The 24,770-nt window shown below is 43.5% G+C and overlaps 2 protein-coding genes across 3 annotated transcripts in view; both read left to right on the top strand.

The window, feature by feature from the left end:
* Nucleotides 1-24,770, top strand: part of LOC144491673 (interleukin-17 receptor E-like) — a 203,892-nt gene that overhangs the window by 126,157 nt on the left and 52,965 nt on the right. The gene's annotated exons all lie outside the window — the stretch shown is intronic.
* LOC144491672 (interleukin-17 receptor C-like) overlaps nucleotides 1-24,770 on the top strand; it is a 74,665-nt gene that overhangs the window by 41,558 nt on the left and 8,337 nt on the right. The window contains exons 8-17 of one of the 2 annotated variants that reach the window (XM_078209839.1): nucleotides 1,119-1,255; nucleotides 4,461-4,517; nucleotides 8,439-8,496; nucleotides 10,045-10,229; nucleotides 11,431-11,481; nucleotides 12,851-12,896; nucleotides 16,603-16,748; nucleotides 20,046-20,096; nucleotides 23,680-23,737; nucleotides 23,909-24,004. In XM_078209839.1, the coding sequence (XP_078065965.1) occupies nucleotides 1,119-1,255; nucleotides 4,461-4,517; nucleotides 8,439-8,496; nucleotides 10,045-10,229; nucleotides 11,431-11,481; nucleotides 12,851-12,896; nucleotides 16,603-16,748; nucleotides 20,046-20,096; nucleotides 23,680-23,737; nucleotides 23,909-24,004 (885 nt within the window). The remainder of the gene's footprint in view (nucleotides 1-1,118; nucleotides 1,256-4,460; nucleotides 4,518-8,438; nucleotides 8,497-10,044; nucleotides 10,230-11,430; nucleotides 11,482-12,850; nucleotides 12,897-16,602; nucleotides 16,749-20,045; nucleotides 20,097-23,679; nucleotides 23,738-23,908; nucleotides 24,005-24,770) is intronic. The other variant, XM_078209840.1, reaches the window with a different exon arrangement.

The raw sequence follows: 24,770 nt of genomic DNA on the forward strand, positions 1-24,770 counted from the left end.
AGAACTAAAGCTACAGTGCCACAAATATCAAAACAGTCCATAATGAAAGCCGTAACAATTCTGCAGTATTGTGATTAACTCACTATCGTACTGAATTCTCTCTGGTAATTATGCAAAATTGAGTAACAACTTCCATTTAGTAGAGGAGTATTATCAGACAAAATGTGATACAGAGCCAAATAAGGACAGGTAGCCGAAAGCTTTTAAAGCTTATTTATTAAGTGTCACAAGTAGGCTTACAGTAACATTGCAATGAAGTTACTGTGAAAATCCCCGAGTCGCCACATTCCATCGCCTATTTGGGTACACTGAGGGAGAATTTAGCATGGCCAATGCATCTAACCAGCATGTCTTTCGGACTGTGGGAGCAAACCGGAGCACCCAGAGGAAACCCACACGGACACGAGGAGAATATGCAGACTCCGCACAGACATTGACCCAAGCCGGGAATCGAACCCAGGTCCCTGGTGTTGTGAGACAGCAGTGCTAACCACTGTGCCACCTTGCTCAGAGAGGTAGGTTTTTAAAGAGTGTCTTAAAGCAGGAGGGAGAGGTAGAGAGGCAGTGAATTTTGGGGTGGGTATTCCAGACTTGAGGGCATAAGCAGCTGAAGATACAATCATCAACGAAGGAGATGAAGAAAATCAGAGATGCACAAGTTGTCGGCATTGGAGGAGGTTAGAGAGGCAGGGAGAGGCAGTGACATGAAATTCACCATCCCATGTAAGAGAAACTCAATGGACAATTGTGAAATCTGACCACTGAAGTTAAGAAATTTGAGCATTGGGAGCTTCAAGAGGTTTGCGTTTAAAATCTTTGGCATGATACCTACGTGATACCTACAATCATGTATTAAAGTGCAGGGAGAAGAGCAGTAACTGTTGTACAGAACAATTAGGAGGAGCCTTCTCGGTGAATAGTTCCTCAATGGATTCTAGCTTAAAATGACCAGAGATGGTGGCAGATCAGGGCATTGATATGACAGTTCATGACTCTGTATAACCGAGGGACATGAGTTTGCATCAACAACGCATGTGCCAGCTTTCTGTAATCTTAATTCTTCTTTGACTCAAGATACAGAAGATTGCTTACATCAAACCCTGTTTCTTGCATTACAGTTCCAAGTATAAATGTCACATTAGAAAACAAGACACGAGTGGCTGTTATTAATGTACCACAGAATTGCTACACCATGTTCAAGTATAATGTGACGTCACCATTTGAGAGTCAAAACTCACTGGTTACTGAAAAATTGGTAAGTAGCTTTGGAAATGCTGATTATGTGTGGGTGTGTAAATGTATAATATCTGTAAGCTCCTCAAAGTGCAAAAATTTCATCCTCATATCGGATTAGAAGACTGCCCTGCAATAGCCCACATGGCGAGGACCACTTGCTGCTGTAGAGTGGCACTAAGTCAGGCTCACTGTTATCCCAGGCCAATGGAGGTTAAAAAATGTATGATGGGTAGAAGGCAGAAGAAGAGAGAAAAATGATAAAACTCTACGGTTCACAGACACGGCATATATCGGCAAAGACACAATTGTGAGATAATTGCAGATTGGAATATGAAGAATAGTTGGAATGCGAGTCTTTACAGGTAAAGACAGTGTGCGTGGAGAGAGGGATAATCACAGGTTAAAGACGTGTGAATTGTCTCAAGCCAGGCCAGTTAGTAGGACTTTGCAAACCCAGGCAGTGTGGTGGGGATTTCATGCCGTGTTTGTGAAACCTACCTCCACTTCCCTGATGAAGGAGCAGCGCTCCAAAAGCTCGTGATTCCAAATAAACCAGTTGGACTTTAACCTGGTGTTGTGAAACTTCTTACTGTGCCCACCCCAGTCCAATGTCGGCATCTCCACCTCATGGCTCCCAATGCACTCAGACTAATGCTGCCCATTCTGTCAATGAAATTCAAACCACACCAACCCCATCGTAGCCTCCCTCCCCCCAAATTCCCAGGCAATCGGAAGGAATCCTCTTGGCTTTTCTTTTTAGGTTTAAGGTTTGAATTTGATTGGGTGGCATTGCCCTTGTTGTGACGTCTCTGTGTGGCAATGCCACCTGATGGGAGTTGTAGCTTCTTCCCCTTCTTAGTGGTCGCTGATGAATTATGGGACTGATTGGTTGGGATTGTATTCATTGGAGTTTAGTAGAGTGAGAGGGGATCTCATAGAAATTTATAAAATTCTAACAGGATTAGATGGGGTAGTTTCAGAAAGAATGTTCCCAATGGTGGGGGAATCCAGAACTGGGGTCATAGTTTGAGGATGAGGGGTAAACCTTTCAGGACTGTGATGAGGAGAAATTTCTTCACCCAGAGAGTGGTGAATGTGAGGAATTCACTACCACAGAATGTAGTTGAGGCCAAAACATTGTGTGCTTTCATGAAGAAATTAGATATAGCTCTTGGGGCTAAAGGGATCAAGGGATATAGGGGAAGGCGGGATCAGGACATTGAATTCGATGATCAGCCGTGATCAGAATGAATGGCGGAGCAGGTTCAAAGGGCCGAATGGCCTACTCCCGCGACCAGTTTCTGTGTTTTGATATTTAAATATTATTTTAAAAATCTCCTACATTGCTTCCTTTGGCCACAGGCAGATTGACACTGATTCCGGTGGGTTCCTGGCCATGCCAGGAAGGTTGCTAACCCTATTTATAAGCTACTATCAGGGTAATCTTGTTTCTTTCGTAACTGAACCCAAGGTTTTTGAATTTCACAACTTAAAAACCAAAATATCCAAGACATCCTTAACCTGCAGGCTGCCGGCTTAATAATGCTAAGGCCCACAGTTCAAATCATAGGTCTACCAAATACACAAATCTGGCCATTTGTTTGGGCAGGTCATGTTGTTAATCCACTAGATGGCACGCCTAAAGGCAAAAGAATTTTACGCCGTTGGCAAATGGATTGGACAAAAGAGCAGTTTCGTAGAATCATTAGAATTCCTCTGGTGCAGAAGGAGGCCATTTGGCCCATCACATCTGCACTGACTCTCCGACAGAGCATCCCTTCCAGACCCTATCCCAAGGAACCCCACATATTTACCCCCCTTAACTTACACATCTTGGGACACCAAGGGGCAACTTAGCATGGCCATTCCACCTAACCTGAAGATCTTTGGAGGCTTTGAAGTTGTGGTCATGTAATTGAGAAGTCATTGCTAGAAAGGGGCCTTGGGGGTGAAAGAATAAAACAGTTTCTAGTGAGCTAGCTGCCCGTTTTACACCACCTGATTTTTTCCCCCCAATTGATTTAATGGCAGGGTGTGCCTCAGGGATCAGTGCTGGGCCCACTGTTATTTGTCATTTATATTAATGATTTGGATGAGAATATAGGAGGCATGGTTAGTAAGTTTGCAGATGACACCAAGATTGGTGGCATGGTGGACAGTGAGGAAGGTTTTCTCCAATTGCAGCAGGATCTTGATCAATTGGGCCAGTGGGCTGACGAATGGCAGATGGAGTTTAATTTAGACAAATGCGAGGTAATGCATTTTGGTAGATTGAACCAGGGCAGGACTTACTCAGTTAATGGTAGGGCGTTGGGGAGAGTTACAGAACAAAGAGATCTAGGGGTACATGCGCATAGCTCCTTGAAAGTGGAGTCACAGGTGCACAGAGTGGTGAAGAAGGCATTCGACATGCTTGGTTTCATCGGTCAGAACATTGAATACAGGAGTTGGGATGTCTTGTTGAAGTTGTACAAGACATCAGTAAGGCCACACTTGGAATACTGTGTGCAATTCTGGTCACCCTATTATAGAAAGGATATTATTAAACTAGAAAGAGTGCAGAAAAGATTTACTAGGATGCTACCGGGACTTGATGGATTGAGTTATAAGGAGAGGCTGAATAGACTGGGACATTTTTCTCTGGAGTGCAGGAGGCTGAGGGGTGACCTTTTAGAGGTCCATAAAATAATGAGGGGCATAGACAAGGTAGATAGTCAATATCTTTTCCCAAAGGTAGGGGAGTCTAAAACTAGAGGGCATAGGTTTAAGGTGAGAGGGGAGAGATACAAAAGTGTCCAGAGGGGCAATTTTTTCACACAGAGGGTGGTGAGTGTCTGGAACAAGCTAATGCTGCCAGAGATAGTAGTAGACGCGGGTACAATTTTATCTTTTAAAAAGCATTTAGATAGTTACATGAGTATGATGGGTATAGAGGGATATGGGCCAAATGTGGACAATTGGGATTAGTTTAGGGGTTTTTTTAAAAAAAGGGCGGCATGGACAAGTTGGGCCGAAGGGCCTGTTTCTATGCTGTAAACCTCTATGACTCTATGACTCTATGTATAAAACAGATAGCTAAGGTGCTATCGGCTATTTTGCATTAGGGCCCAGGACTAATTTTGTCCCCACTGAGATGACCGACCTGTTAGTTGTGCTTTAAGAACAGTGAAAGATGGTGTTTTATAAATACATGGGAGTGATAATCATTATTATTGTTTATCTAGAAAGAGAATGAGGTGCATCTCAACTACTCCGATATTGTCCCTTGCTTGTGCGTGCAGGTATGTGTCCATCATATGATTATATCTAGAATGTTAAGATAAGGATTAGTGAAGGCCGCAGCTTCTGAATGCCATCGATTACATCTTCTTCTTGTCCCATGACTGGGCCTTTGGCCTTGGGGTGGAATTTTACGGCCTTTCCAGTCGTAGGATCTTCCAGTCCCGCCAAAGTCAATGGACTTCTGAACAGCTCGCTGCAATTTACAGCCCCACCCCCTGCTACCTGCGACCCCCTCCCCATCCCCCCCATAAAATTCCGAAGCACGCATTTCAGTGAGACTTTTCACAGATTGCCCTTGAAGATGTGCAAGAAGCCCTTGTTGCAAATCATGTGAATTGTGAGTTCATATGTCCTTGTGTTTGCAGGGATGTCCTTGTGTTTGCAGGGATGTCCTTGTGTTTGCAGGGATGTCCTTGGGTTTGCAGGGATGTCCTTGTGTTTTCAGGGATGTCCTGGGGTTCGCAGGGATGTCCTTGGGTTTCCTAACGTGCAAGTAATGATAGCAATAAAGATGAGTGAAGGTGCTATCGGTAGTATCTGATCCGGGTTCACATTGCTGCATTAGTAACTTGGACATCCTTTTGAGGTCATTGTATCTCTTCCTGTACTGTCGCAGTCATTCCAGGGGTGGTGGAGTTTGCAATGACTGCCTGTGTTCCCTCCAAAGAGCTCCTTTATAGGATTTCTCCTCTCGATGCCCCAGACTCTCCCTAATTTTAGCCAGCTCCACCTCCAAGGATTAACCCGAGAACCTGGTGTGCAGTCTCCAATGAGACCCTCAGGCATTCCTGCAACTCACTAACATTCCCCTCTTCTGAACTGCAGTCTTTAAAGGTGGCAGCAACCTTTTGTTGAGTATTAACCAGACAAGGCACGGTGAAGTACTCAATCTTCTGAGCTTTATTACTTGCTAGCAAGGAGAACAGACACAGTGAATCTCACAATGGTGTTCTAAGAACATAAGAACATGAGAAATAGGAGCAGGAGTAGGCCAGCTAGCCCCTCGAGCCTGCCCCGTCATTCAATAAGATCATGGCTGATCTGAAGTAGATCAGTTCCACTTACCCGCCTGATCCCTATAACCCCTAATTCCCTTACCGATCAGGAATCCATCTATCTGTGATTTAAACATATTCAACGAGGTAGCCTCCACCACTTCAGTGGGCAGAGAATTCCAGAGATTCACCACCCTCTGAGAGAAGAAGTTCCTCCTCAACTCTGTTCTAAACTGACCCCCCTTTATTTTGAGGCTGTGCCCTCTAGTTCTAGCTTCCTTTCTAAGTGGAAAGAATCTCTCCACCTCTACCCTATCCAGCCCCTTCATTATCTTATAGGTCTCTATAAGATCCCCCCTCAGCCTTCTAAATTCCAACGAGTACAAACCCAATCTGCTCAGTCTCTCCAAATAATCAACACCCCTCATCTCTGGTATCAACCTGGTGAACCTTCTCTGCACTCCCTCCAAGGCCAATATATCCTTCCCCAAATAAGGGGACCAATACTGCACACAGTATTCCAGCTGCGGCCTCACCAATGCCCTGTACAGATGCAGCAAGACATCTCTGCTTTTATATTCTATCCCCCTTGCGATTATAGGCCAACATCCTATTTGCCTTCTTGATCACCTGTTGCACCTGCAGACTGGGTTTTTGCGTCTCATGCACAAGGACCCCCAGGTCCCTTTGCACAGTAGCATGTTGTAATTTTTTTCCATTTAGATAATAATCCAATTTGCTATTATTTCCTCCAAAGGGAATAACCTCGCATTTGTCAACGTTATACTCCATCTGCCAGATCCTCGCCCACTCACTCAGCCTATCCAAATCTCTCTGCAGACCTTCCGCTTCCTCCACGCAATTCACTTTCCCACTTATCTTCGTGTCGTCAGCAAACTTTGTTACCCTACACTCAGTCCCCTCCTCCAGATCGTCTATATAAATGGTAAATGGTTCCAACAGAGTTCCGCACAATAGTATCAGTTATAGCACGTTTTTAGACAACGAGACAAAATATGCCAGTTAAAGTACCAAAAGCCTTACAGTTTGGTGGGTACTGTCAACCAATAGAGTTTAGCATCATTTCAATCCTTCATTTGCATCCTTATCACCTATACAAGCAGCTGTGCAGAATCCTTGACATTTTTAGCAGGCAATGTTCAGTAAACATCCCCGTTTTCTTTAACCACAATCAGCACTTGAAACATTCTGTGGTCTCTCAAGGACCCACTCATGCTGCATCGCAGACTCAGACCCTTCATCTGCTAACAGCTGGTTCCAATTTCCACACTTTCTCTCTGCTACGTTAACCCAGTGAGGAGTGTTGCCCTCGATAGCTAAGCGGAATTAGGAAGGGAATTTCATTAGATTAGCAGCAGCGCCATGTGTAGGGCGGAGGAACCACTCTGCCACTAATCTGTCCATGAGAGGAAAATTCTATACCGTGACACTCCGTGAACTGACTTTATACCATCGGGAAAAGTTTAGATCAGTACCCAGCGATATTTTTGTGAAAAAAAGCAAATTACTGCGGATGCTGGAATCTGAAACCAAAAGAGAAAATGCTGGAAAATCTCAGCAGGAGTGGCAGCACCTGTAAGGAGAGAAAAGAGCTGACGTTTCGAGTCCGGATGACCCTTTGTCAAAGCTCTTTATATTTTTGTGAAATACTTGTGTAAACTTCATTTACATTACTGGGCACCTTCACATCACTGATCAATAAGAGTTAGTGACAATAGCTTGCCGTGCGATTGTGAGACTGATATTTTCACAGTCCGTGTGAGATTCTTTGTTCAAATGTACTCACTGGCCGGAATTCTCCGGCCGTTGGGATTCTCTGGTCCCGCTGATGGTGTGCATCCTGCCTGGGGTTTCCCGGCAGCGTGAGGTGGCTTCAGTGGGAAATCCCACTGACAGTGGCGGAAGCAGAGAATCCCACCACCAGCAAACAGGACGCCACCTCCCACCGCTGAGCAAAACGGGAGGCCAGAGAATCTCACCCATTGTTATTTTTCAAGAAAAGAGCACCAAGATGTGCTGGCTGTGTATTTTCTTTGTAACATCGCATCAAATTAGAACATAGAACATAGAACAGTACAGCACAGAAAAGGCCCTTCGGCCCACGATGTTGTGCCGAGCTTTATCTGAAACCAAGATCAAGCTATCCCACTCCCTATCATCCTGGTGTGCTCCATGTGCCTATCCAATAACCGCTTAAATGTTCCTAAAGTGTCTGACTCCACTATCACTGCAGGCAGTCCATTCCACACCCCAACCACTCTCTGCGTAAAGAACCTACCTCTGATATCCTTCCTATATCTCTCACCATGAACCCTATAGTTATGCCCCCTTGTAATAGCTCCATCCACCCGAGGAAATAGTCTTTGAACATTAACTCTATCTATCCCCTTCATCATTTTATAAACCTCTATTAAGTCTCCCCTCAGCCTCCTCCGCTCCAGAGAGAACAGCCCTAGCTCCCTCAACCTTTCCTCATAAGACCTACCCTCCAAACCAGGCAGCATCCTGGTAAATCTCCTCTGCACTCTTTCCAGCGCTTCCACATCCTTCTTATAGTGAGGTGACCAGAACTGCACACAATATTCCAAATGTGGTCTCACCGAGGTCCTGTACAGTTGCAGCATAACCCCATGGCTCTTAAACTCCAACCCCCTGTTAATAAAAGCTAACACACTATAGCCTTCTTCACAGCTCTATCCACTTGAGTGGCAACCTTTAGAGATCTGTGGATATGGACCCATTAAACGTTGTCATTGTAGCTTTGTTTTATTTGTTTGAGATCTGAGGAATTTACTACATTCCAATGGATTAAAACTCTGTATGCCACTTACAGTGCAGTCTGTTCAGAAGTGACAGCCGCGGTTCAGTACTGATTTGGTTTATCCATTATTCTGCTTTTGATAGGTATGGTCTGCAACAATAGAAGATGCCAGACGATGTGAAAAATGTCCCTTTTCTGCCGGTGAGTTGGACTGCTTCTAAGCCTTTCCGCCTTTGGGTGTCATTGTACAGTAATGTACATTTTTGTGGGTTATTTACATAGACAAGCAGAGTACATGACTTTACCCAGAAAGGGGCATTTGCAACTCCTCTGAAGCCCAATTACAATTACTATTCACAATTCGCCTATCTGTGGCAGGATACCATGAGGGGGTTGGGCAGTGGTGATGGGGTTGGGGGGGGGGTGGGGGGAAGGGGGTGGGTGCTTGCGCCAAACCCCTCCCCTCTCCCTTCCCCTCCCACCCACCCAGAAGCAAAGCCGGCCCACCCCACAACCTTAACATGCTGCAGTTGGGCTAAACAGGGACCGTCAGGGACTCCAGTCCCTCACTGAGGAGGAAGTCCTGTCCTCAGCCCCAGCAGCGCCAAGGGTGCATTGGTCGACACTGCTGGGACTGCAATGAGAAGGAAGGAGAAGGCCGAATGGATCCCAGAGGTTTTTTGGGGGGTGGTGTGTGGATGTGAGGATTGTCATTTAATGCAGCAAGTGAGTAGAATGTTATAATCCAGGTCAGAAATTCCAAAGTGTTTTATGAAGTCCGCCTGGATCATAAGTTTTGCAATTTGAATTTGGCTAGGGTAAGCATGAGATATTTCACTTCAGGTATGATTCAACTGACCCACTCGGGAACTTTCATCAAACAAAGTTTATTTAAGAATACAGTTAACATACAGCAATAATTTTTACCAATTACAAACCAGAAAGAAAAACAACCATGTTACTGTATACCCCAGAACAATTATATGAAATGTTCCAAACAAACTTCCTTAAACAAAACCCTTGCCACAGGCTTAGCACAGAAAATACACGACTGCTTTCTGTTCTATATCCTGCCCCAATTCCTTTCCATCAGTGATACATTGGCCGGAATTCTCTGGCCGTTCTGGCTGGTGGATCTTCTGGTCTCAGCGACGTGGAGTGCAGTGAAAGGGAAATACCATTGACACCAGCAGGACCTGAAGGTCCTGCCACCAGTGAATGGAGCACTGGCTCCCGCCGCGAGATACACGCTGTGGGAAGACCAGAAAATCCATCACCCCACTGCCATATGTGTCTGTTTAATCAAGGCTCCAGGTTTCCTTTATCACTGGGTAACAGCCAAACAGATTCCAGAAGGGAGGGGGTCAGGTGAGAATGATCAATAAACAATTCAGTATTCACCCAGCCTGATTCAAGGAAAACTGACTGCATCTTCTCTGTGCATCACCCAGTTCTCTAGTCAATGCTGGCTTTCAGTTCCACTGCTGTAACGATGGAGCTGAATGGCCTACCCCTGCTTGTGTTCTGGTGAAGGTGCCTAACCTATTGCACCATTCAGTCTCTGATCAATAAGGTTCATATATCTTCACCTGGTATGAACTCTGCCGATCAACATTTTTAAAGGATGTGTCTCCATCCAAAAAGGGTTTGCCCTATTTACATTCCTGTGACAATCCCTCCGAATAGAACTGTGTCAGAGGGGTGCAAAGTTGATTGTGATTTTTAGCTAACTTCATTCGTTTCTTGCAGTTGAGGAATTTCGAGACAATGTTTGGAAGTTGAGCAGTCTGGCAGTCAAATATGAGGGGAAAGCGCTTCAGTGGACATTGTCATCGCCATGTGACATGAAGGGGACTATCTCTCTCTGCTCAAAGTCGGAGGAAGGTACATCATGTCATGAGATCCCCCACTCCGGAAGACCAATTCAAATTAATGTAAGTCCTTCCTTGGTTCACTAACATGGCTCTAATAATAGCTTACGTTTGTTTTTACGATTTAAATTGTAGCCAGACTGGTGCATCAGAGAATGATAACATGTGGAATTAGGACTGATGATTGTCCCCAAGGTAAGTACCTGGTCTGAGTGACATTAAACATTGGAAGGTGAACATATCACTCATTTATCACTGAAAGGTCCACTCAAAATGACAACCTGGTTTGTCCTTTCAACTATCTGATTTGATTTGATTTGATTTGATTTGATTTATTATTGTCACATGTATTAGTAAACAGTGAAAAGTATTGTTTCTTGCGCACTATACAAACAGAGCATACCGTTCATAGAGAAGGAAAGAAGTGTTATAGTCATAGCTAGGGTGTAGAGAAAAATCAACTTAATATAAAGTAGGACCATTCAAAAGTCTGATGGCGGCAGGGGAAGAAGCTGTTCTTGAGTCGGTTGGTACATATTCTCAGACTTTTGTATCTTTTTCCCAACGGAAGAAGGTGGAAGAGAGAATGTCCGGGGTGCGTGGGGTTCTTAATTATGCTGGCTGCTTTTTTGAGGCAGCAGGAAATGATGTGCGGGTTAGGTGGATCAGCCATGGTAAATACACGGGGTTACGGGGATAGGGTGGAGGGGAGGGCTTGGGTCAGATGCTCTTTCAGAGCGTGCAGACTCGATGGGCTGAATGGCCTGCCTTTGCATTGTAGGGATTCTATGATTCAATGGATGTATTCAAAGGCTGAGTTTGACTCATCTTTGTTTGGCAAGGGAATGCCGGGTTACGGGGGTTGGTGGGACAGTCACAATCAGATCAGCCATTTTTTATTAAATGGTGTAGTGGGCTCAAGGGCTCAAATGGCCCCCCTGTTTCTTATGCAGTTTTTGTGGAGTGACAATGCCCTGACAAGTCTGAGAAACGATTTAAATCAAACCCTAATAAAGTCAAAACTGAGGGAAAGCTCCAATGATGAGGTTTACAGGGAAGATCTGTTGTTTATTGGTATTGATACCTCAATTGATATTGAGGCAGGTCATTGTGTTGGTGCTGCTACTGCGTGCTGGCAGTGTCACAATCAGCACTGGGCAGAATATTCCTTGTTGCAGTGAGTAAAAATGATCACACCCAAACCTCGAATCTTGAAATGCTGGTGTCTGTTATTCTCAGTCTTTCCATTTTCTCTTTCAATCAGGAACGAAGTGAATTCAGAAATGTGGATCCTCACCCAGCTCTCTGCATAAAGGTATTTACCAACATTACAGCGTTGAATGAAGAAATTAAAAACAGATGTAAACTGTACACAGCCATCAGTGGAGTCACAGTGTCATAGAGGTTTACAGCATGGAAACAGGCCCTTTGGCCCAACTTGTCCATGCCGCCCTTTTTTTTAACCACTAAGCGAGTCCCAATTGCCCACATTTGGCCCATATCCCTCTATACTCATCTTATCCATGTGACTGTCTAAACGCTTTTTAAAAGACAAAATTGTACCGCCTCTACTACTACCTCTGGCAGCTTGTTCCAGACACTCACCACCCTCTGTGTGAAAGAATTGCCCCTCTGGACACTTTTGTATCTCGCCTCTCACCTTAAACCTATGCCCTCTAGTTTTAGACTCCCCTACCTTTAGGAAAAGTAGAGGTGGAGTGGACATGATTAAGGGACATGAGGCTGTGGGATAGTTTCAAAGCAGCAAGGCACACATCTGTATCCTATCTGTATACACTCCATTAATCTCTGGGTAATATGATGGGAGTCTCACCATCATCCCCATTTAAAGAGAATCTTCCATCAGGAGGTGACTAAATATCGAAGTGTGGATGGATAATTGAGGAAACCACACAGCAGGATTTCCCATGACACTTCCTTGCTCCCATGTAACATTGAGAAAAATGTGCCTTATTTTGTGAGTCATCAGGAGAACTTAACAAAATATAGCAAAAAAGGTTCTTGTATCGATTAATTTCTAGAAGGAGTTACATAAGAGCAAGAATCCCACCAACTGTTTTCGACTTGTGTCACAAAGAATCATACAGAGCAGAAGGAGGTCATTCAGCCCATCGAGACAGCACCGACCACAATCCCACCCAGGCCCTTTCCCCATAATCCCATGCATTTACTCTAGCTAGTCCGCCCTGACACTAAGGGTTAGTTTAGCATGGCCAATTCACCTAACCCACACATCTTTGGACTGTGGGAGAAAATCCACACAGACACAGGAAGAACGTGCAAACCCCACACAGACAGTGACCCAAGCCGGGAATTGAACCTGGGTCCCTGGCATTGTGAGGCAGCAGTGCTAACCACTGTGCTACCGTGTCACCCACAGATTCTCAGATTGTGTCGCATGATACAGTTTTTCCTTTCTGACTCGGTATTCTTCTATGCTTAGATTATCTCTGGAGACCACGTCAATCTTAGCTGCCCACACAGACACAGGAAGAATGTGCAAACCCCACACAGACAGTGACCCAAGCCGGGAATTGAACCCGGGTCCCTGGCGTTGTGAGGCAGCAATGCTAACCACTGTGCCACCGTGTCACCCACAGATTCTCAGATTGTGTTGCATGATACAGTTTTTCCTTTCTGACTCGGTTTTCTTCTTTGCTTAGGTTATCTCTGGAGACCACGTCAATCTTAGCTGCCCTTTTGATTCTGGTGAGTGGGATTTACCCCCTGATGGGTTTTTTTATTGGCAAAGCATCATGTAACATTTTACTACATTGAAGATGTTTTATAAAGTAGTTGTTATACAGAAACATATAGAAACTAGAAGCAGGAATAGTCCATTCGGACCTTTGAGCCTGCTCCGCCATTCATTTTGATCATGGCTGATCATCGAATTCAATATCCTGATCCCCCCTTTCCCCCATATCCCTTGACCCCTTTAGCCCCAGGGGTTACATCTAATTTATCCTTGAAATCAGACGTTTTGGCTTCAGCTACTTTCTGTGGTAGTGAATTCCACATATTCACCACCCTTTGGGTGAAGAAATTTCTCCTCACCTCAGTTCTAAAAGGTTTACCCCTTATCCTCAAACTATGACCCCTAGATTTGGACTCCCCCACCATTAGGAACATTCTTTCTGAATCTATCCTGTCTAATCCTGTCAGAATTTTATAAGTTTCTATGAGATCCCCTCTCTTCCAAACTCCAGTGAATATAATCCTAAACGACTTAGTCTCTCCTCATTTGACAGACCTGCCATCCCAGGAATCAGCCAGGTAAACCTTTCCTGCACTCCATCTATAGCAAGGACATCCTTCCTCAGATAAGGACACCAAAACTGCACACAATACTCCAAGTGTGGCCTCACCAATGCCCTATACAATTGCAGCAAAATATCCCAATCTCTATACTCAAGTCCTCTCACTATGAAGGCCAACATACCATTTGCCGCCTTTACTGCCTCCTGTACCTGCACATTTACTTTCAGCGACAGATGCACGAGGACACCAAGGTCTCGTTGAGTATCCACCTCTCTCAATTTACACCCATTCAAATAATAATGTATTTCTATTATTGCTATCAAAGTGGATAACTCTCATTTATCCACATTATACTGCATCTGCCATGCAAATGCCCACACACTCAGCCTGTCCAAATCATACTGAAGCATCTCTGTACCCTACTCACAGTTCACCCTCCCACCCAACTTTGTATCATCTGCAAATTTGGAAATAATACATTCAGTTCTCTCTTCCAGATCATTAATATATAATGTGAACAGTTGGGGTCCTAGCATAGATACTTGTGGAACCCGACGAGTCACTGATTGCCAATCAGAAAATGACCCATTTATGCCAACTCTTTGCTTTCTGTCTGCTAACCAGCTTTCTATCCATCTCCAGACATTACCTGTAATCCCATGTGCTTTAACCCTACATAATAGTGTCATGTGAGACCTTGTCAAAAGCCTTCTGAAAAATCTAAATAAACACATCCACTGGTTCAACTCTATTAGTTAGATTTGTCAAACATGATTTCCCATTTGTAAATCCATGCTGACTGTGTCTGATTATACTACTGCCTTCCAAATGTTGAGTTATGAAATCCTTGATAATGGACTCTAGCAACTTTCCCAGTACCGACGTTAGGCTCACTGGTTTATGGTTCCCTGTTTTCTATGTTTTCTCTGTTCCCTATGGTTCCCTGTTTTCTCTCTATCTCCCTTTTTGAATAGCGAGCTTACATTAGCTACCCTCCAATCTTAGGAACCAATCCAGAGTCCAAAGAATTTTGGAAAATAACCACCAATGGATCTATTATTTCCAGGGCCACTTCCTTAAGTACTCTGGGATGAAGATTATCAGGATCTGGAGATTTATCCACCTTCAATCCCATCAATTTCCCCAAAACCATTTCTCTACTGATGCTGATTTCCTTCAGCTCCTCACTAAAACATGTTTCTCTCAGCACTTCTGGTACATTATTCATGTCTTCCCTTGTGAAGACTGAGGCAAAGTACTAATTTAATTCCTACATTTGTTTTTATCAATCTTTTTCGCTTTAAATAACTATAGAAACTTTTACAGTCAGTTTTTATGTTCCCCACTGGCCTACTTTCATTCTCTATTTTCCCCTTCTTAATCAATCCCTTGGTTCTCCTTTGCTGAATTTTAAACTGCTCCCAATCCTCAGGCCTATTGCCAATTTTTATGCTTCTTCCTTGAATCTGATACTATCTCTAATTTGCCTTTGAAGCCATGATTTGGTCACAATTCTTTTACCACTCTTCCGCCAAACAGGAATAAACAACTTCTGGAGTTCACCTATCTGTTCTTTAAATGCCTGCTATTGTCTGTCCACTGTCTTTCCTTTCCATAATGTCTCCGAGTCCATCATGGCCAATTCATGCCTCATACCATCATAGTTACCTTTATTGAGATTCAGGACCCTGGTCTCAGAATCAAATACATCACTATCCGCCTTGACAAAGAATTCCACCATATTATGGTCACTCTTCCCCTAGGGTTCTCTTGTTGTTTTAGGAATGCTGCCTTGATGGCACTCAGTAGATGAGGTCTGAAATTGTAAATTATGATTCTTGGGCTCAGTTCTCTCTCGGGGATTTTCACTGTCGTTTTAGTTCCGCTGCAAATCAGTTTCAATTATTTTCTGCCCTTCTATTTTCGAAGTACAGTGCGGAACATTAATCTGTTTTTCCTTGATCCGTGAAACAATTATCATTCCACACAATGTACTTGGGTACAAATGTTACAAAATTAAATGGGGAAGCAAAGTACATGACGAAAAAGGAAAGAAAATGCTAATAGGATGAGATGCAGACAGATGGGTGGAGGCTGATGTGATGCATGAGCATCTATTTTTGTACCATAATTAGTAATGATGTGTGAAATATAATTTAGGCACAAAACATGAATCATCTCATAATTTCCTTTGTGGGAACTATTCTCTCTTTCACAACAGTTTATTTTGGACTCTGTTCGATGCCTTGATATTGCACAATTAAGAAATTGGCTTTCAACTTAGGGAAGGCGATAGCCTAGTGGTATTATCGCTAGACTATTAATCCAGAAACTCAGCTGAGGTTCTGGGGACCTGGGTTTGAATCCTATCACGGCGGGTGGTGGAATTTGAAATTCAATAAAAAATATCTGGAATTAAGAATCTACTGATGACCATGAAACAATTGTCGGCAAAAAACCCATCTGGCTCACTAATCCCCTTTAGGGAAGGAAATCTGCCATTCTTACCTGGTCTGGCCTACATGTGACTCCAGACCTACAGGAATGTGGTTGACTCTCAACTGTCCCCTGAAATAGCCTAGCAAGCCACTCAGTTTCAAGGGCACCTAGGGATGGTCAATAAATGCTGGCGAGCCAGCGACACCCTTGTCCCATGAATTAATAAAAAAAAGTTTTAACAGTGAGAAGATAAGCATAGGAGGGAAGGAGCTATTTAACCATGTGATTAGACCAAGGCTGGAATTCTCTGACCTCGCCCGCAGCTGGGATTATCCAGTCCCGCTGCTGTGAACGGAGATTTGATTGGCAGCAGCAGCGGGGCGTGCGAGACCAAAGAATTCCAGCCCATTGGATATGGGCATCGCTGGCTAGACCAGCATTTATTGCCCATCTCTAATTGAGTGGCTTGCTTGGAGTCACATGGAAGAATGGTGAGACTTTTAATTCCAGATGTTTTATTGAAGTAAAATTTCACCACCTGCCACAGTGGGATTCGAACCCAGGTCCCCAGACCATTACCCGGGTTTCTGGATTACTAGCCCAGCAACAATACCACTGTGTCATTGTCCTTCCTTCCTGTATCTTTATGCATTGTTACAATTGTAGACTGATTATTATACATATGATTGTTCATGTTATCAATTAATATCTTTAGATCTCGTACCCCCATGGGAAGTGAGGTCCAAAATGAAGCACAGAAATGTTACAGTGATGATATCTCATAGAATGAATAAAATGAACTTTTCAATCTGTGCTGTGAAAGGAGATAAATGTGACCATTTAGAACAGAACCTAAAAGAGGTAAGTTAAATCTATAATGGACAACTCAGTCCTGCTTTGAAATGTTTGTAACTAACTACTGGCTTTGTCCTTGTAAAACCAATAGCGTCAATGAAATCTGGGTGCTAGTTACATTAGACGAGATGAACAAAAAGAGAGTGTTTAGGCCTGTAATAGTTAGTGGAGAACGTAAGAAATATGAGCATGAGTAGATCATACAGCCCCTCAATACAGCTATTCAATAAGATCAAGACTGATCATTGGCCTTAGTTTCACTTTCCCACCAATTCAACGATGGAGCAGCTATAATCCTCTGGGACAGAGACTTCCAAGGATTCACAAGCCTTTGAGTGAAGAAATCCTTTAAGTTTGTCCTAATTGCTCAGCCCCTTATCTTGAGACAATGCCTCTGTGATCCAGATTCCTTAGTCAGGCATAACAACTTCTCAGCTCCTACACAATCAAGTTTATCAGAGAGTCATGGTCTATCAGAGAGTCGGTGCAGACTCGATGGGCAGAATGGCCTTCTTCTGCACTGTAGGATTCTATAATTCTATATCCATTCCAGAGTGGTTTGTTGGGCCAGGCAGGCACTTGAGCAAAGTCAATAATTTTGTGTGGAGATTCACAGAGGAGTGGTTCTCTTCCAGTGTTTCACACTGAACTAGTGGATTGCTTTCTTGTTCCTTTGCATAGTGCCTGTGTCATGCCTTTTTCTCCATGTTGATCTTTGGAGATACATAACCCTGTAACCTGGGACACATCCCACAGGCTGAAACAAGACTGCGGTCAAATCACCATTGAGTGAGCACTGTGTTGAAGTTTCACTGAAGCAACATAATGTGTAGAAAGCCAAAAAGAATCTCGCTTCTGATATAATGGGAAAATGTTGGAAGTAGGTTCTGATTGGTATACTGTTTCCCTTGCCAGTGGCAATGGGAATAATTTTCACTCCATTTCTGAACGAGTTTAAATCAAGTCTGCACTTTCTAAGCTCTCCAAAGGGTCTCAGTTCAAATGGGTTCCATCAGCCTTAACCCCTGGTACTTACTGAGATAAATTGTACAAAACATATATAGAGTCATAGAGTTATAGAATCATAGAGGTTTACAGCATGGAAACAGGCCCTTCGGCCCAACTTGTCCATGCCCCCCTTTTTTTAAAAATCCCTAAGCTAGTCCCAATTGCCCGCATTTGGCCCATATCCCTCTATACCCATCTTACCTATGTAACTGTCTAAATGCTTTTTAAAAGACAAAATTGTACTCGCCTCTACTACTACCTCATTCCAGACACTCACCACTCCAGACACTCACCACTCTCTGTGTGAAAATGTTGCCCCTCTGGACACTTTTGTATCTCTCCCTCTCACCTTAAACCCATACCCTCTAGTTTTAGACTCCCCTACCTTTGGGAAAAGATATTGACTTTCTAGCTGATCTATGCCCCTCATTATTTTATAGACCTCTATCAGATCACCCCTCAGCCTGCTACTCTCCAGAGAAAGAAGTCCCAGTCTATCAAGCCTCTTATAACTCAAACCATCAAGTCCCGGTAGCATCCTAGTAAATCTCTTCTGCACTCTTTCTAGTTTAACAGTATCCTTATATACAGAATTTGGGAAAAGAAAATCTAATTGCATTCAGTGGGGACATATTGGTAATTGGTGTGAAAGTTGGTATTGTATGAGGTGAAGGTTAAGCCATGATACTGAGAAATTCATTGGAGTTATATTCTATCTGAACATGCTATAAGTGAGGAGCTCGTGATTCTGATAACAGATATCTAAAATGGAAAGCCAATTCCGGGTTCGATTCCCGGCTTGGGTCACTGTCTGTCCAGAGTCTGCACATTCTCCCCGTGTCTCCCAGTTTCCTCCGGGAGCTCCGGTTTCCTCCCACAGTCTGAAAGACAGGCTGTTTAGGTGGATTGGCCATGCTAAATTCTTCCCGAACTGGCGCCGGAGTGTGGCAACTAGGGGATTTTCACAGTAACTTCATTGCAGTGTTAATGTAAGCCTACTTGTGACACTAATAAATAAAACTTTAAACTTAAAATTTTCTAGCTGTGACCTGTCTCACCTTTAGCAAACAAAAGAATCGTCCCGAAACAAGAGTTATGAACACACAATGGATTATTTGCTGCAGTTCAACACCATCCAGGACAAAGCAGCCCACTTGGCTGACACCTCACCCAGCAGCTTAAACAGAGCCCACTTGACTGAAACCTCACCCACCAGCTTAGACAGTCACCCTCTCCATCACCACCGCACAGCGGCAGCAGTGTGTACCATCTATAAAATGCACTGCACCTACTCACTTGGCCTCCCTCAACAGCACCTTACAAACTCGCGAACTCTACGGCAAGGACAAGGGCAGCAGATGCAGGGAAACACCATCACATGAAAATTCCCCTCCAAGCCATCACCTGACTTGGAAATATATCGGCTGCTCCTTCACTGTCGCTGGGTCAAAATCCTGGAACTCCCACCCTAACAGCACTGTGGGTGTACCTATACCATATGGAGCTGCAACATTTCAAGAAGGCAGCTCACACACCACCTTCTCAGGGGCAACTAGGGATGGACAATAAATGCTGGTATAGCCAGCAATGTGCACATTCTGTGGAAGAATAAATAGAAAGAATATGTGGTAATTGAGAGAGGATTCTCCATGCAGGAACGAGTCATTATGGGTTCTTGCTGAGGATTAGATAGTTTTTGATTTGATTTATTATTGTCACATGTATTAATATACAGTGAAAAATATTGTTTCTTGCGAGCTATACGGACAAAGTATACCGTTCGTAGAGAAGACAAGAAGAGAGTGCAGAATGTAGTGTTATAGTCATAGCCAGGGTGTAGAGAAAGATCAACTTAATGTGAGGTAGGTCCATTCAAAAGTCTGATGGCAATAGGGAAGAAGCTGTTCTTGAGTCGGTTGGTACGTGACCTCAGACTTTTGTACCTTTTTCCCGACGGAAGAAGGTGGAAGAGAGTATGGCCGGGGTGCGTGGGGTCCTTAATTATGCTGGCTGCTTTGCCGAGGCAGCGGGAAGTGTAGACAGTGTCAATGGATGGGTGGCTGGTTTGCGTGATGGACTAGGCTTTGTTCACGACCCTTTGTAGTTTCTTGCGGTCTTGGATAGAGCAGGAGCCATACCAAGCTGTGATACAACCAGAAAGAATGCTTTCTATGGTGCACCTGTAAAAATTGGTGAGAGTCATAGTCGACATGCTGAATTTCCTTAGTATTCTGAGAAAGTAGAGGTATCTTTGTGGCTGTTACTAATTTCAGTTTTCTTCCACGGTTCACACAGATTAACCAGAAGGAGAAGCACTTGGACCTTGTTTCACAGGACTGCTTTCAGGTTGGTGTGTAATCCTCTTAAAACCAGTTGTAGAAGTAGTTTAGCAGACAAATGGACTGCCTGATTTAGAACTGGATCTTACAGACGGGAATGATTCCTCAATTTGATTCTCATTCTGTGAAGAGTTATACAGTTGGAGCACCACATTTGGCTTCAGTTTTGGATTAGGGAAGTGAGTATTTTACATCACTATCAGCTGGAAATTAATCCAGGGACAGGCCAGGGACAGGTCTGGTCTTTTGTCTCTGATGCTTTCCACCCTCCAGTGGTCACTGAATGGCTCACACAGGAAGGCAGACACTTGGGCGATGTGCCAGAAATCTGCTGGTGTTGAGGATCCCACCCCAGCACCTTCAGAAACTAGAGAAGGAAGGCAAATGGAAATCAGACGTGGAGGATTACAAGTAAAAGACAGATAAGATCTGCATTACAAAAACTACAGTTCTTGGATCAGTGACTTGAACTGCACCAGGTAGTGCAGCCTTCTCGGAACCTTATCTCCCAGACATCTGGTTATTCCAGTAATGATCCTTGACTTCCTGCCAAGTGAATTTAACTTCTGCAATTAACTTCTTGGATCTAATACTTCTCAAATGTCAGAAAGAATTTCAATAAGTGATTTGCTGGTGCTTAAAAACTGTGATTATGATGTGTAAGTCCTCTGCTGACGTGAACTGAGAAGAATTTGTTTGTAATATGTTTCCTGGTGTTTGTTGTTTTTTATTATTCATTCGTGGCACATGGGTGTCGCAGGCTGGGCCAGCACTTACTGCCCATCCCTAGTTGCCCTTGAAACTAAGTGGCTTTCTAGGCCATTTCAGAGGGTAATTGAGAGTCAACCACATTGCTGTGGCTCTGGAACCACATGTAGGCCAGACTAGATGAGGACGGCAGATTTCCTTCCCTAAAGGACATCAGTGAACCAGCTGGGGTTTTCCGACAATCGACAATGGTTTCATGGTCATCAGTAGATTCTAAATTCCCGATTTTTTAAATTGAATTCAAAGTTAATTAAAGTAGTTTATTTATTCATCACAAGTTAGGCTTACATTAACACTGCAATGAAGTTATTGTGAAATTCCCCTTGTCACCACACTCTGGCGCCTATTCGGGTCAATACATCTAACCAGCACGTCTTTCAGGAGAGGAAGCCAGAGCACCCGGAGGAAATCCACGCAGACACAGGGAGAACGTGCAGACTCCGCACAGACAGTGACCCAAGCCGGGAACCGAACCCGGGTCCCTGGCACTGTGTGGCAGCAGTGCTAACCACGGTGCCACCGTGCCACCCTTGAGAACTAAATATTAATAACGTTACACTGTCCAAAGGTTTAGAAACGTGAAGACTGCAATCAATCACTTGGAAACTGCAGCTTATGAGCAGATTACCACTGACATTAAAGATCTAAGGAAGTCATGAATTTTGATGAAACTACGTATTTATCCCAAGCAAATATTTATTGAAACGTATGGCAAAAGGCCAGTTGTTTAAAGATTTGTTTTTCTCATGCTGAGTAAAAGTTGGCCATTGCTGAGAGTTGTATTCTCTTATCGATCCCCTGCCACTCTTAGCAATGGCGAGCCCTAGTAAAAGATTTTGCAGTACTTATAGATCACTTTAATATTCTTGTTCAATTGCTGCCTCCTGAAGTCAGTGAAAGATAGAATTAACCACTTATTTTTAGAACAGCAGTCAGCAAAACACAAAGGGGACAAAATTCCACCATCTGCCATGGCGGGATTCAAACCTAGGCCCCCCCCAGAACATTAGCTGAGTTTCTGGGTTAATAGTTTAGTGATAATACCACTTGGCCATCGCCTCCCCTCTGACTGTTTGAGGTCAGTAGATTTAAGTTTGTTAAGGCTGAACAATACCAATGTCTCTTAATCCAAGTGCAAGAAAGCAACAAGAAATGTGCATTTCTTTATTTTCTGTTCCCTGCTGTTTGAAACAACCTTATTATCCTCTCTTCTGATGAAGTGACAATGCATGTCACAAATAATTTGGATGAGAATTTAGGAGGCATGGTTAGTAAATTTGCAGATGACACCAAGATTGGTGGCATAGTGGACAGTGAAGAAGGTTATCTCAGATTGCAACGGGATCTTGATCAATTGGGCTAGTGGGTTGGCGAATGGCAGATGGAATTTAATTTAGATAAATGCAAGGTGATGTGTTTTGGTAGACCAAACCAGGACAGGATTTATTTAGTTAATGGTAGGACGTTAGGCTGAGTTATAGAACAAAGAGATCTAGGAGGACAGATTCATAGCTCCTTGAAAGTGGAGTCACAGGTGGACAGGGTGGTGAAGAAGGCATTCGGCATGCTTGATTTCATTGGTCAGAACATTGAATACAGGAGCTGGGACGTCTTGTTGAAGACGTATAAGACATCAGTGAGGCCACACTTGGAATACTGTGTACAGTTCTGGTCAACCTATTATAGAAAGGATATTATTGAAAAGAGTGCAGAAAAGATTTGCTTTGATGCTACCGGGACTTGATGGTTTGAGTTATACGGAGAGGCTGGATAGACTGGGACACTTTTCTCTGGAGCGTAGGAGGTTTAGGGGTGAACTTATAGAGATCTATAAAATAATGAGGGGCATAGATAAGATAGATGGTTAACATCTTTTCCCAAAGGTAGGGGTGTTTAAAACTAGAGGGCATGTGTTTAAGGTGAGAGGGGAGAGATACAAAAGGGTCCAGTGGGGCAATTATTTCATTCAGAGGGTGGTGAGTGTCTGGAACGAGCTGCCAGAGGCAGTAGTAGAGGCGGGAACAATTTTGTCTTTTAAAAAGTGTTTAGACAGCTACGTCGGTAAGATGGGTATAGAGGGATATGGATCAAATGTGGGTAATTGGTTCTGGATTAATGGTAAAAACTGGGCGGCATGGACAAGTTGGGTTGAAGGGCCTGTTTCCATGCTGTAAACCTCTATGAGTTTATGACTTTAATAATGGATTATTTTTGAAGTGCAGCCATTTTTATTAATTAGACAAATGGGACAGTCAATTCTGGGCACAACAAGGTGTCACAAACAGTTGAATGGCCAGCTGGTCTGGCCTCTTTTGCTCGATGTAACATTTAATGCTACCAAGCATCTCTCTGTTCTGCTCCAACGAGTGCTAAAGTAGACTGGGCCTTGATTTAATGCCTCATCCAAAAGACATGGGATAATGTTAATAGAGAATGGTTTGCCATGGCAACCTTTACCTATGGTGGCACAGTGGTTAGCACTGCTACCTCACAGTGCCAGGGGACTCAGATTCAATTCCGGCATTGGATCAATGTCTGCGTGGGGTTTGCACGTTCTCCCCATGTTTACGTGGGTTTCCTCCGGGTGCTCCGGTTTCGTCCCACACTCCAAAGATATGTAGGTTAGGTTGATTGGCCATGCTAATTGCCCTTTAGTGTCCCAAGATCTGTAGGTTAGGGGGATTAGTGGGGTAAATACATGGGATTACAGGGATAGGACCTGGGTAGGATGTGCTGTCAGAGACTTGGTGGGCCAAATGGCCTCCTTCTGCACTGTAGGGATTCTGTGAACAAGCTGATCTCATACAGTTTGTATCTTTCAGGTCTGGCGATCAGATGTAAACTTCTCACCCAGAATCACCATCTGTCCTTATGATATGTGTAAGTATTGTATTCTTTACTAAAAACTTAATGAGATTTTATTGCATTGGTAATAAATATGTTTTTTTTAACTGAAAGCATAATAATAGGGTGATTATTAGTGGACCGATACTGGTCTGATCATTGTACCAATTCATTATAGACTTGCTGATGCCACGCTTGTATTTGCAGATGCCAGAGAACGATGGGCTCCATTGCTTGTATTATTTTTAATACTTGTTATAATTGTGGTTGGCACAATCACTATCAAGACACAGATGCTGAAAGGTAAGGAACAGGCGTTCTATAATCGCTGGTCTCTATCCGTGAGGACAGGCAGCTTAAAATTATTCGGTATAAATGTCAAACATTTTTGTCAAACAAAATCAGAGTGCTGTTGACAACGCTATTGCCTCCAGGTTGGAGTCCCATGTCAGGATTTAAGCATCTAACATAGGCTGAGACTCTAATACATTACTGAAGGATACTTGATTTGATTTGATTTATTATTGTCAGATGTATAGGTATACACTGAAAAGTATTGTTACTTGCACATTATACAGACAAAGCATCCGGTTCATAGAGAAGGAAAGGAGAGAGCGCAGAATGTAGTGTTACATTAGCTAGGGTGTAGAGAAAGATCAACTCAGTGTGAGGTAGTGTCTCAGTGCCCGGGGTCCTTAATTATGCTGGCTGCTTTGCCGAGGCAGTGGGAAGTGTAGACAGAGTCAATGGATGGGAGGCTGGTTTGCGTGATGGACTGGGCTACATTCACGACCCTTTGTAGTTTCTTGCGGTCTTGGGCAGAGCATACCAAGCTGTGATATAGCCAGAAAGAATGCTTGCAGCGACAACAGAGCATAAGTGGCTGGAAGATTCCGCCTACAGTATTTATGTGTGCACCTGCATAAATATACAGATATCTACTTCAAACAAGACAATTAGCAGTTCACGTGGATAAATGTAAATAAATGTTAGGGTTATCATCATAAATGTAAATCACAACCTTCAATCTAAACCGCAGAGTTAAATAAAAGCCAATAGGTTTTGAAAA

This window comes from Mustelus asterias, chromosome 3, assembly GCF_964213995.1.
Source record: "Mustelus asterias chromosome 3, sMusAst1.hap1.1, whole genome shotgun sequence".
NCBI classification, from domain to species: Eukaryota; Metazoa; Chordata; class Chondrichthyes; order Carcharhiniformes; family Triakidae; genus Mustelus; species Mustelus asterias.